Source organism: Hyperolius riggenbachi, chromosome 4 (genome assembly GCF_040937935.1).
Source record: "Hyperolius riggenbachi isolate aHypRig1 chromosome 4, aHypRig1.pri, whole genome shotgun sequence".
NCBI classification, from domain to species: domain Eukaryota; kingdom Metazoa; phylum Chordata; class Amphibia; order Anura; family Hyperoliidae; genus Hyperolius; species Hyperolius riggenbachi.
In genome coordinates this window covers 398,627,916-398,641,408 of record NC_090649.1, presented here as the reverse complement: position 1 = coordinate 398,641,408, position 13,493 = coordinate 398,627,916, and the positions used below count along the sequence as shown (strand labels likewise).

Genomic DNA, 13,493 nt, shown 5'->3' with positions numbered 1-13,493 from the left:
ATAATGACCCTTTGAACTTTTCCTACAGTAAAACCTTATCTCAAGCTGTCTCTCATGGTTTCTTGGCTTTTTAAACTTTTTGAAAACAGGACTGGCTTTCACTAAGTTAGTCCAATAGCTCAGAAAAAAAACGCAAGGTTTTTTTTTTTTTTTTTTTTTTTTTTTTTTTGGAACTCTTCCTGTACTGGAAAACATGAGATTGTTTCCTTTGCTACAAATGGTTTATACAGTATATTATTCGTACTACACATACAGTTCATTATCTCACAAGTTTAATTTCGCTTCAGATTTGCTTTAACATGACCACTAGAGAAATAAAATGATAGAAGAAATCACATTTAGGTTGTCAGGTTCCCTTTAAAAAAAGAAAAGAAAATTGTGACTGATCAGAGTTTTTAAGGCATTTAATCCATTTGTTTCTTCTGTCTTGTCTTTACAGGTTTTGCTGTTGGAAAGGCCACTGACAGAATGAAAGCGCTCAGAAAAGTATGTAATATGCATGACATCCACATTTATTGTAAATATTTTGTTAAGATTATGCCGTATATATTCACATATAAGCTGACAAAAAAAAAGTGTCCCAAAAGTTGGGAGGTCGGCTCATATGCAAGTCGTGTCTGGGGATAGTTACCTATCCTGGTTCCTAGCAGCAATTTTCACATCTCTGGTGCAGTTCTCCTTGCTTAGATGTCCGGACGTCTGCTTAGACGTCTCACACAGGAATCCCAGATTTTGTATACTAAAGCCTTGTACATGCCAACGAGACATGTTGCCCGGCAGAGACCAGGACCCGATCCTTCGGCTGACATTGCAGAGTTAAGGCTGTACTGACGCATTACTTGACTGATGTTAATATGCTGGGGGATGGGAAAAGGAGAGTGGGGAGAATAAAGCTCTCAGGTGAACCAATCCGCCAAGCTGCGCGCTGGCCGGGGAGGGGGGGGGGGGTACACTTTATTTTTTTTTACTTAATACGATGGCTGACATTGCCTACATAACCCTACTTTTCAGAGGTTGCTACATTTTGTGCCACACTGTTGTGCTCCTCATAGTAACAGTACAAGTTGCTATGGTATACCGGAAAACACGACTGTACATCGCTTATTTATGGCTTTGTCACCCACATGATTAACCTCCCTGGCGGTTAATTTTTTTTGCCAAATTGGCAAAAAAACTTTTTTTTTTTATTTTTTTTTTTTGTTTCATGTAAAGCTACCAGAGTGGTAGCTACATGAAACACCACTAGAGGGCGCATGTGTCCCTCTAGTGCGATCGTCGCCGGCATCTATAGCAAACAGGGGAACGCGTATACAATGCGTTCCCCTGTTTGGCTTCTCCTGTCGCCATGGCGACGATCGGGATGACGTCATGGACGTCAGCCGACGTCCTGACGTCAGACACCTCCGATCCAGCCCATAGCGCTGCCCGGAACTCATTGGTCCGGGCAGCGCAGGGCTCTGGCGGGGGGGGGGGCCCTCTTTCGCTGCTGCGTGCGGCCGATCGCCGCAGAGCGGCGGCGATCAAGCTGTGCGCGCGGCTAGCAAAGTGCTGGCTGCGCGCAGAGCAATTTACAGAATAAAAATCGCCCCACCAGGGGCTGAGATCTCCCCCTGCGCGGCATAGCCCGAGCTCAGCTCGGGCTTACCGCCAGGGAGGTTAAGCTTAACCCTTACAGGCTACACAAATAGTGCGTGTATACTCCTCTTAAACTCTCTCTTGGTTTACCCCCAGTAATACAATGTAAGATGCTCTTGTAAGATGAAGTAGCTTTGTCTGTATTAATGTGATGTGCTGAATGTCTGTGCATTTTCATGTTGTATTTATCCACACAGGCAAAGAACAGAGCAATCCAATATCTGCATTACGTAGAACGATACAATGATCATACCAGTAAGTATAATTGGTGTTTGTAATCTGCCTGCAAACTTCACTTTATGATTTTTCCCAGTATAATGAAAGGAGAGGTGCGAAATCCGTTACTTTGATTGCAAAGTCCTGCTAATGATCGAAACTAGACATCTGGCATCTACAACAGAGCCATCAGACTCATGGGGCCCAGTTCTGTCCCCATAGTCCTGCCGGCAAGAATAGGTGTGGGCTTCTTCAATCCAGACCCTATACTCCTATCCTGGCTGTAATGCACCCTTTTTTAAGGTCATGTCTGCTTGGCCACACCCACTTCTGCACTATAAATGGGTGGCACTCAAAGGGGTCAATTCACAAAGCATTACCGCATTTGGTAATGCAGAAAACAGCTGATTTTACTGAACATCTGGTTAACGATCAAGTCAGTTACCGTATGGAAATCTGAAGTTACCGACCAGTGGGGTAAATTACCGACTTGAGCAATAAAGACCAAAAATAAATGTCAATTCACAAAGAATAATGTGGTTAAACAAGTGAGATGTTCGGTATTTTATCTCCAGTGAACTGAAGACATGTTTTTCGGTAAATTACCAAAGTATTACTACATGTGAGAAAATTTTAGTGAATTTGGGGGAAAAAAGTCTAAAATACCAAATGCAGTATTTTACCGACCTAATATTTTTTACCAAACAGGTCTTAGTGAATAGAGCCCATTATGTCTGTCCCTAGGGCTCCCAGTGTCTTATTATGGCCTGAATTTGCTTGTTATCGTGTGGCATTGTGTAATACAAAATTATCAGAACAGTGATTTGAATGGTTTTCCAAAAAGCAATGATAACACACTTTTAAACTTGATCTGAGAGATATCTGTTATTCAAACAATGCAGGTGTGTACTGAAACAGGTGTGCATTGGAGCTTTCATGTGTTGATTTCAAATAGCCAATTAGTTGCTGACAAAAAAACAGAACAGGATATTTTCTGCCCCAGGCAGCATATTCAAACTCCAGACTGTGAGACATCAGTGCTTTTCACTGCACACTTACTTCACTGCTGGTATATTATATGATTTGACTTATATCTCTCAGATCAAAGTGCCCACTTCGTGGATAGCCTAATATTTAAATACATGCGCTTGACCACCGTCGCTCAAAACCAACAAGGAAAGATGGATTGGCCAAGAAATCGTTTAAAAAACAGTGTCCCATCAACCATAAAATCTATAAAGGGTAGGGGAAAAAAAACACAAAAAAGCACACTCAGAAGACTGATGATAAAAGGGAGACCAGCCGGTCATAGACAGAGCTCACCTGATGTGATATGCCCTTATGGGTATTATCAGCTTGCAGGCTTTTGTCCCTCTCAGATCAGGGACCAGGTCAGAAGCGGGCTCTTTGTCCAAAGGGATCCTGTGGCTGGAAGCAGGATATCAGGAGCAGCTGTCTGGTTTGTAGCCGTTGGTGTCCCAGTACTGGCTGTAACACCAGAGCTGCAGGCACCTGTGGGCTGAATGAGACTCGATCCCTGAGCAGGGAGAGTCTCCTTCCTGAAAAGTTAGCAATCCACACCCTGCTCTGTTCAGATGCACCACAGCAGTGGCTGGGTGGTGAGCAGTAGCACTCAGGGACAGATTTCTGGGAAGGCCACAAAGGTCATGGCCTAGGGAGATAAAATTCAGCAGGGCGCAGGACTTGGAGAGATAAGAGGTCACATGTCAAAGTAAATCACTTCTGCTTTGCTCTATTCTGCCTGAATTCCAGATATCCCTGCATCTCTCTCACTGCAGAGTGTGTGTGATGACAGCATCTGTTGTCATCTGAGGATCTTGTCCTTAGTATAATGAGTGGGGACATGCAAGCTGCTGTGAGAAGAAAAATATATGGGCTCAAGTAGTAGAACTTTTGAGTTAAGATTAGTTTCTTTATGCACGCATTCACGGACAGGAATTATCAGCTCTCCTCTCCCCGACTGATGTTTATTACTTGGTCAGAGCTGTTAAAGACCTGAGACCTGTTAAATTTATGGTTTGTTTATCTTTCCTAGGGAATGACAGCAACATTCTCTGTGCTACAGTTTAACTCTTTCCTGACATGTTTTAGAAGCAGCAAAGCATTGTTCTGTGTTAGCCATCAGTGAAAGCAGGATGTTTTGAAACAGAATAACAACTGTATTACATTTATTTATATTTACAAAACAATGTATGCATCTCCTGCTGACTGTATATATGGCTGTGTGTTCTAACATCTTGTATACAGGAACAAAGTCTGAAGATGGCTCATTAGCCAAAGGCTCACTGTTCTTTTGGTTAGCCAATAAATATCATTCTATTACAAAACGTAAAAACTTCCTGCTGACTGATTAAGATCTGTCTTAACTTCCCCAAGTGCTAAATTGTCACTGTGTAAAGTACACCTGAGCTTATGCTAGGTACGCATGATGCAATTTTTTGACAGATTTACTGTCAGATCGACTATTTCCAACATGTCCGATCTGCTATCCGATAGATTTTCTGAATCATTTTTTCATAGAAATGAACGGAAAATCAATCGAAAAATTGATCGGAAATCAGATCAGACATTGGAAATAATCGATCTGTCAGAATTGCATTGTGTGTACCTAGCATTACACTACATCTATGCCAGCGTGTGTAGTGTCGGATCCTTCTACCTGTTCTGTTTTGGATGGGTTTCTCTCCTTTGCGCTGCACCATCATCTGTTTGTGACTGACTGAAGCAAGTCGCACAAAGGACAAAGAAGCAGTGCATACTCTGTCCTCTCGGGCTTCTTGTAATTCTGCACTCCTGTATGCAGGTGCACAGCAGCCGAGGCTTGGAGTGTTATGGGTATGTGTACTTGACAAGTGCTGCTAATATATGAGCATCATTTCTGAATTATGCAAGCCCTGAACACTATCGGCTGCTGTGCATCCAGGCTAGAGAGAAAAATTACATGGAGTGGACAGAGCATGCACTGCTTCCTTGTTGAACAGGGCAAAGCAGCAAAACAGACAGGAGCCCATTTAACCCAGTGATCAGTAGTCAGAGTTGGACAGAATGGCGTGTGGGGGGGGGGGGGGGGGGCGGTTGGTGAAAGCCGGCCTAGGGCACTGGAAAGTACAAATCCGGCCCTGGTAGCACTGAAGTGGCTGAAAGAAAGCACAGGAGACCTGTGCTGGAAGTAACTGATTCAGTTCAGTGCGCTCTTTTTGTGATTTTTTTTTTAATTTTTTTTTCCCCTACCCCATGTCCTTTATAGATTTCTCTGCCACTGCAAGTGGACCACACAGAGCAGCACCGACTTCCGTCACCCAACACATCCTCTACATATAGAAGACTAATTTTATCCAGCTTGCTCCCACTGTTCTCATTTCAGCATGGGGGTTATTTAAAGGGAACCTAAACTGAGAAGGATATGGAAGTTTCCTTTTAAAATAATACCAGTTGCCCGACTCTCCTACTGATCCTGTGTCTCTAATACTTTTAGCCACAGCCCCTCAACAAGCATGCAGATCAGGTGCTCTGACTGAAGTCAGACTGGATTAGCTGCATGCTTGTTGCAGGTGTGTGATTCAGCCACTACTGCAGCCAAAAGCATCAGCAGGACTGCCAGGCAACTGGTATTGTTTAAAAGGAAACTTCCATATCCCTCTCAATTAAGGTTCCCTTTAAGTTTACCTATCTATCAACCATAAAAGGCAGCGATCATCACCTATGTCGACCGTTCCGTCCTGTTGGATTGGGTCAGATGATAATTGATGTGAGTCATTCGTATTGAACGATAACTTACGATTGCTCTTTTCAAAGTGTGGCTAGCACCTGGCCCTAGCACAGCTGTTAATGTTGGCAGAAGATGTCTTCCATGGCAAGTAGAGAAGTTGGTTCCTATGCTCCACATTCTACTGCTAAAATGACCTCATTATTAGTTGTGTACTGTGGCTTGTATGTAGCAGAGTTACAGAAACTGTTAGTCCTACATCAGAACATTTATCTTTGTTTCTGTTCTGTGTGCTGAACTGTACTAAATACTGATCTCTAAATGTTAAGACTGACATACTCGTGACCTATACAGGCCACTGCCTTTCAAAACCCCTCGGTCAGCATCCTGATGTGCATTACATGCCACTTTAGATACCGGTCAGTGATCCTGTAAGGAATCTGATTGGCTTGTGATACATCTGCTGTTGTGCTGTGTTAGTATTTTCCAGGTGGTGTTGGTACACTAACACGCCATCACTGCTCTACTGCACTCCCCCCCCCCCCCCACCCCTAACACCCGCCCCCCCACCCCCCAAGTATGCCAATGCTCCTACCACTGCTCTATTGCACTTCCCACCCCACAACCATTACCACCCACCATGCACGCATACACACACACACGCTATTAGCATGTAAGCTGCAGTTTTATGGGGGAAATGCCAGTGTTACTTTTATGACTTAACATATGTAACATACAGTATATACACATATTTACATATTTTATTCATAAATGTTTCCTTTTGCCTTTCTTTAGTATACCATGACATAACAACAAAGTTTAAGAGAACAACAATTAAAATGAAGAAACAGAACTTTGGTAAGTTATCCACATTGCTACTTTTTTCCCTTTCTAAGCAGACTGTTATTCGGCTTGGGTACTCTTTAAACACCTTTTCATTTTGTAGTATGCCTGTTTTTAAGTTTTCAAAATAACAAATTGTACCCAAGCCGAAGCTCGTTCCAAAATCAGATACTTACCTTAAGAGAGGAAAGCCTCAGGGTCCTATTGAGGTTTCCCTCGCTACTCCCTGTTCCCCCATTGCTGAGCGCGGCCCCCAGGAAGATTAGCAACAAGGCATTGTCGCTAATCACAACGGGGCCGCGCAGCTCCTCTTCCTGGATCAAGTGCACGCCATAGCTGACTGAGCTTACTTGCATTTGCGCAGTAGCACAGACCCGCCGGCTCCGTGCTACTGCTCATGCGTGGGCTCGCGCAGCCGTTGCGCGCACTTGATCGAGGAAGAGGAGCTGAGCGGCCCCGATGTGAAGGTGGGCCGCGCTCAGCAACGGAGTGCTTGCGATAACCGAGGGAAGCCTCATTAGGACCCTGAGGCTACCCTCTCTTCATAGTAAGTATCAGATTTTGAACCCCAGCTTCAGCTCAGATTCACATTAAAGGGAACCTGAAGTAAGAGGGATATGAAGACTGCCATATTTATATCCTTTTTAGCGTTACGAGTTGCCTGGCAGTCCTGCTGGCTGAATCCCACACCTGAAACTAGCATACAGCTAATCTTGCTAGATTCTTGTCAGTCATCTGATCTGCATGCTTGTTCAGGGTCTATAACTAAAAGTATTAGAGACAGAGGATCAGGAGGTCAGCCAGGCAACTGATATGGTGTTAAAAGGCAATAAATAGCAGCCTCCATATTCCTCTCACTACAGGTTCCCTTTAAGAATTTCTCTGTACGTGAATTCTGCTTAGGGCCAGTTTCCACTAGCAATCGCAATCACAAGTGCCAGGGATTGCTTTTTTATTAATTTTGTGATGCGATTGTGATTTTTCTTTTGCATTGCATTATCCCTCTAGGCTCTTTTTCCACTACACAGCTTAATCTCAAAATCGCGAATCGCTAGTGATTTTTAAATCGCTAGGGTTGCTACTTTATCATAGAACATAGAAATCATGAAAAGTATTCTCCACTATAGTAATTTGATTCGCAAATCGCAATCTCTTTCTGGAGCTATTTTAAGCGGGATAATGCAATGCAAATGGAAAATCCCAATTGCATAACAAAATTTACGGAAAAATCGCAATCGCTGGCGTTTGTGATTTGTGATTGCATTCAGGGCCGGCGCTACCATAGAGGCAAAGGAGGCAGCTACCCCAGGGCCCCAGAGCTTGTAGGGGCCCCCAGTGGCTACAATAGGAAAAAAAATTCAAATCGGCCTTATAGTTTTTGAGAAAATCGATTTTAAAGTTTCAAAGGAAAAAAAATATACATTTAAAAACCTGCCGACTTTACTGGTTGATAGCAAATCCACCTTAAATGCTAGAAACCCTAAATTTGCAGGATATGTTAAAGAGAAACTCCGACCAAGAATTGAACTTTATCCCAATCAGTAGCCGATACCCACTTTTACATGAAAAATATAATGATTTTCACAAACAGACCATCAGGGGGCGCTGTATGACTGATTTTGTGCTGAAACCCCTCCCACAAGAGGCTCTGGTACCGTACGGTACTCTGGGCAAACTGCCACAATGTAACAATGACACACACAGGAAATGGCTGTTTATAGCTGTCTGTTAAAGCCAGAACAGCTACATAATCTGCCCACAGTAACAATGTCACCATGTAATACATGTCAGAATGTGAATCTGGGAGAGGAAAGATTTTACAATGAGCAAACTCTGACTAAATCATGTATACATAATTATTGTAAAAATTAAGCACCTTTTTATATTAAATTATTTTCACTGGAGTTCCTCTTTAAGGAGATCATTAGGAATAAGAGGAAAAAACAATTTTTCAAAAAGACCTTATAGTTTTTGAGAAAATCGATTTTAAAGTTTCGAAGGAAAAAAGTATACTTTTAAATGCGGTAAATGTCACTTTTAGTAGCAAACCTAACGGTAGTGTAATTTTACATGCATCAAACGAAAGCGCAATAAATTTCCTGACGGGGTTTCCAGGGGGTCTATACGCAGCCGCAGCGCTTTGGCCAGGGATCGCTATACAGCCGCAATATGGCTGTATGAAGATCCCTGGCATTTTTTTCCTATTTTCCCAATTTTTTTTTTATGTTTAGAGTGTGGGAATTTTTTTTTTAAAATGATGTGGGGTCCCCCTCCTGAAACTTTTTAACCCCTTGTCCCCCATGCAGGCTGGGATAGCAAGAATGTGGAGCTCCGACCAATTGGGACTTCACACCCTGACTATACCAGCTGCAAAAAAGTCCCCTAATGCCGATTTTTGTTCCGGGGTATCTGTTGGGGGGGCCCCCCCAGGTTTATTTTGCCCTGGGGCCCCATTGTTGCTTAAACCGGCCCTGATTGCATTGCTAGTGGAAAAGGGCCCTAATCACTCCAGAAAGCAATTGCGATTTGCGATTTACAATCAAATCACTGTAGTGGAAAATACGTCTCATGATTTCTATGATAAAGTAGCAACCCTAGCGATTTAAAATCACTAGCGATTTGTGGTTTTCCTATTCATCTATGCAGTGGAAAAAGGCCCTAATAGATTTCCTCTTTGTAACAAAATGTGTATGACAGGTGCTTCCCCTACTTGATCTTGGTAGCTCCTTCAATGCACATGCAGCCACTGCCACCATTCAAACCATTATTATTATTATTATTGATGTATTAGGCGTCAACATATTCCGTGGCGCTGTACAAAGTAGCCATTGTTATCAATTTACCAACTGATCAGGGCTCTCTGTTGGTCTCCCTTGAGGCTGCTTTCACAGTAAGACGTTACAGGCGCACATTAGAGCATCCTGTAACGCACCCCAACACACAGCAATGAAAAATCAATGGGCTGTTCACAGTGCCCACGTTGCGTTACATTGTAACGCAGCACGTCTACATAACGTACTGCATGCAGTACTTTACACGCGGCTAAGCCGCGTTAGACGGTTTGCACATGCTCAGTAGGGGTTTTTTTTTTTTCCATTTTATGGGCGGCGAGGAGAGGCCGCTACGTAGCCAGGCACATGGCTACTTATTATTCACTGCACTTGCAGTGTTTACATCCTGGAGCGGCCACGGATTGGCTGGCGGGACCACGTGATGCGGAGAGCTCCGCTCACATGGTCTCCGCAGTGCCTCCGACAGAGCAGGCACACCAAGAGCTGCTTGTAACGCGGCTCTTGGTAGCGTCCTGCTCCAACACCACCAGGCGTTGCGTTAGGGGCACGGTATGTGCCCTATAACGTCCCCTAAACGCAACGTCCTGGTGTGTAAGTAGCCTCAAGGTACATACACAGACATGCAACTTAATGCACGGCCAACTGCCCAACAATGCAAACTGCGCGACTTGTTTGCATGTCCATTACATACACACGCTGACCAACTAAACAGCCAATAAATGTAAATACTGCGTGCGCACCATATCCGCATTCAAACAGTGTACATGTGGCCAACCTGCACGATAGTTGGTCAGTTGATCGGCTGGTTGGATCAGGCAAACCGCCTGTTATCAGTCGCTTGTCTAATCGTTTGCCACATACCCAAACTATAGTCCAACAGACAAGTTTGGACGATAGTTGGGTCGAAAAGTTGCATGTGTGTATGAACCTTTAGTGAGTGGCCTCTACTAAGTCACCTATACTAGATTTCAATCCTCGCTGGAGGTGACAGCCTAGAGTGTCTTTGGCTAGAAACGGCATTGATTGTATCCCACCTGCTTGCGGTGCAACCAGAGGTGTATTGGACTGATGAACCATACAATTAAATTTCTGTGTAACAACATTTCAAGTATTCTATTGTCAATCTGTATATATAAAAAGTTACTTGAGTACCCTGCACAGCCTCTGCAGAATGTTAATCCTGCAGATGGATAGTAACAGCCTATAGAGCAATCCTGACCGTTGTAACTGGGGAAATTCTATTACAACAGGCTGTGCTTTACTGCTCTCATATTCTTATTTTTTTCTTCTAAACTATAATTGAAAAAACAAACTATAAGCACCACAAGCCATTTTTTACTTGGCAAAGAATATATTGATTTCCCCGCCGCAGTAAGAGGCAACACACTCCAGACACATTCTCATCTGAATGATCTTTAAAAGGCTATTCATCACACTTTAATTTACTAGATGGCTGAAATGTTTAATTTAGCTCGCTGGACTCCAGTTTACTTTCTCTTAAATTGTTCCTGTAGATTTTTTTTTCTTTTTTTGGTGTGCAGTTGGGAACTCTGTGTCCTTGCAGATTGAACTATAATTTAATGGCAGCATTGCTCTCCGAGACATAAAATCGGTAGGATTATTTGTGCTGCCATAGTGAAAAACTAAGGGGAAGGCAGTTTGCGTTCACGCAGGGCTGACCAGGGCCACCTGTTATAGTTTTGGTCAATGCTGTGTAAGAACTTTAAGCTACTCAAGCTTAGAGTTTTACAGACATTTTTATTGTAAATACATACTGCCTAAAAGAGCAGAACACAAGTAAAAATAAACCCGAGTCAATTGTTTCCAAGTTTGTATCCTTACCACCCTCTGCTGCTGCTGTTTTGTAAACGGAGGATCCTACTCACCGCAGTGATGCAGGAAAAAAGATCCGGCGACGACCTCCAATGACAAGTGCTGCCCAATCCATCCTTCTGCAGGAAAAGTCACACGACGCTACACAAGACTACCCGAGGGCCGTGAACGGGAAGTCAAGCGATCGCGTTACTTTGCATCGGGGATCTTAAAGATCCGATCCACTATGATGGTTGTTATCGTTGCGCGACACTAAATGATGTTTGCGCGATCGCACGTCTGTATCCACAGCGCGAGATCGCAGAAACGATCGCTGGTCGGTCAAAAATTTGTCGGCCGTCTGAAAAATTGGTGGGAAAATTGCATGGTGGGTTCGGGGCTTGAGAGCCATGACATACAGTATCCTGCTGCATCTTTCCTTCATTCTGTGGAAGCCCATCCACAATGACTGTAGACACACCCCTTTTTTAGCCATCTGACCTTACTCAGGCTTCTGTATCAGAGCAGAGAGGGCCTGCAGTGAGATTGGCTTTTCATTATTATTATTATTATTTATAGAGCGCCAACATTTTTTGAAGTGCTGTACAAAGTACAAAAAAAAAAAAAATTGGGGGGACATATATACCTGAAAAGTTCAAGACACGGTACAATCATGACATACAGTAATACAAGTACAAATACATACATAGTTAATGTGTGGTTTGAGATGTAGAGTAGTGGGGTGGGAACATTAGGGAAGGAGACACAGGGGTTAGTGGATGAGGTAGTGAACCTCCAATGCTACCTATAGCAACTTATAGGCTTGTCTGAAAAGTTGTTTTTTGAGTACATTTGACATTTTCCAGGCTCGGAACATAAATGACAGGCTTGCAGGAGGCATGGCTATGTGGGCTGGTACGATCAGAAGCCCAGATGCTCAGGACCCAACAGCACTCTCGGCAGGTTTTTTCTAACTAGGGCTGTGGAGTCAGTACATAAATGATCTGACTCCTTAGTTTAAAAAAAAACAGACTCCAGGTACCCAAAATTGCTCCAACTGCTTGACTCCTTCACCTTAGTCTAATACATACCAGGGCTGTGAAGTTGGTACAAAAATCATCCAACTCTGAGTTGGAGGCTTCATAAATTGAGGAGTCAGAGTTGGATGATTTTTGTACCAACTCCACAGCCCTGGTAGGTATTAGACTAAGGTGAAGGAGTCAAGCAGTTGGAGCAATTTTGGGTACCTGGAGTCTGAGTTGGAGGCTTCATAAATTGAGGAGTCAGACTCCAGGTACCCAAAAATTGCTCAGACTCTGCAGTCCTGTTTCTAATGCATCGGTTTAGAAGAGAGGTGGCAAGGCACAAAGCCCCTTGTTTCAATAAACCTGTTTCTTTTCAAGAAATGTGTTCCCTTCTTATCTAAAAAATTGTTTTAGCACCTAAATATTTTTAAAAAAAAGCACTAAAGGGTAGCTAAGAAAAATAAGCTAAAACTGAAGTAAACTTGGGACAACTTGGTACTTTTGTGCCTGCTTGGGGGTTTAAAAGGACATGCATGAAAAAAAATGTGCAGTGGTAATTTGGGCATCGGGGATGGCCACTAGTAGAATATTGTTAAAAATAGATTCTACTATTGGGCAATAGTAATACAATAGAATATCGGTCGTTTTTACAGATATTTTACTATTGCTAAACCTAATTAAACCTCTACTGAAGTCTAATCCCATAAGACAAGTTAAAGTAGAATAGAAGTAAAAGCTGCCTGGATACAAAATCAAAACATTTTTAAACCTTGTAAAACAAGGCTGTTTACTGCCTTTAACTATAGTACCTCTCTGCTGCTGTGAAATAGCGTAAAACCTGCCTGTGACCACAACTTCATGTACACTGAAAGTAGGGGTTCAAAATTTTGGGCTTTAAGTGAAGGCGGTGGTAGTATATTGCAGGGCTGTGGAGTCGAGGAGTCTGGGTCGGAGCAATTTTTCGGTACCTAGAGTCGGGGGAAAAAATGCACCGACTCCTAATGAATTTTAACTGTAATTAAAATAGAAAATATGATAAAATGTTCTATTTCTCAGATAATAGTCATCATAAATATTTTATATATATAGTAATAGCTCTGCTTAGTCCACAAAAATGAAATAAACCAATCAAAACAGTTTCTTGTGCTGCTTCAGTAAAGCAGTTCCCGTATTTTTAAAGTCAGATATACATATCTGATTGTGACTGTATATATGATGTGTACACAGGAATCTCTTATATATACTAAATAGCATCTATGCAGTAAGAATAAAGCTTGATGTGTAGCTGTGTCACTAAATAGAGATGGTCAATGAGATGGAAATAATTCTGCATTGATGCTGATTTATGCAAATGTATGCACTCCCTTTGCTCGTGAAATCAAATAATTTGATATGTAGTTAAAATTTGGTTCGATGACTGCGAATTAAGGGGTACCTGAGACG

The 13,493-nt window shown here is 42.7% G+C and overlaps 1 protein-coding gene across 1 annotated transcript in view; it reads left to right on the top strand.

Moving 5' to 3' along the window:
- The window catches only part of MRPS5 (mitochondrial ribosomal protein S5), a 182,621-nt gene that overhangs the window by 159,899 nt on the left and 9,229 nt on the right, over positions 1-13,493 (top strand). The window contains exons 7-9 of the mRNA XM_068279589.1: positions 440-486; positions 1,833-1,890; positions 6,374-6,436. Coding sequence (XP_068135690.1) covers positions 440-486; positions 1,833-1,890; positions 6,374-6,436 — 168 coding nt within the window. The remainder of the gene's footprint in view (positions 1-439; positions 487-1,832; positions 1,891-6,373; positions 6,437-13,493) is intronic.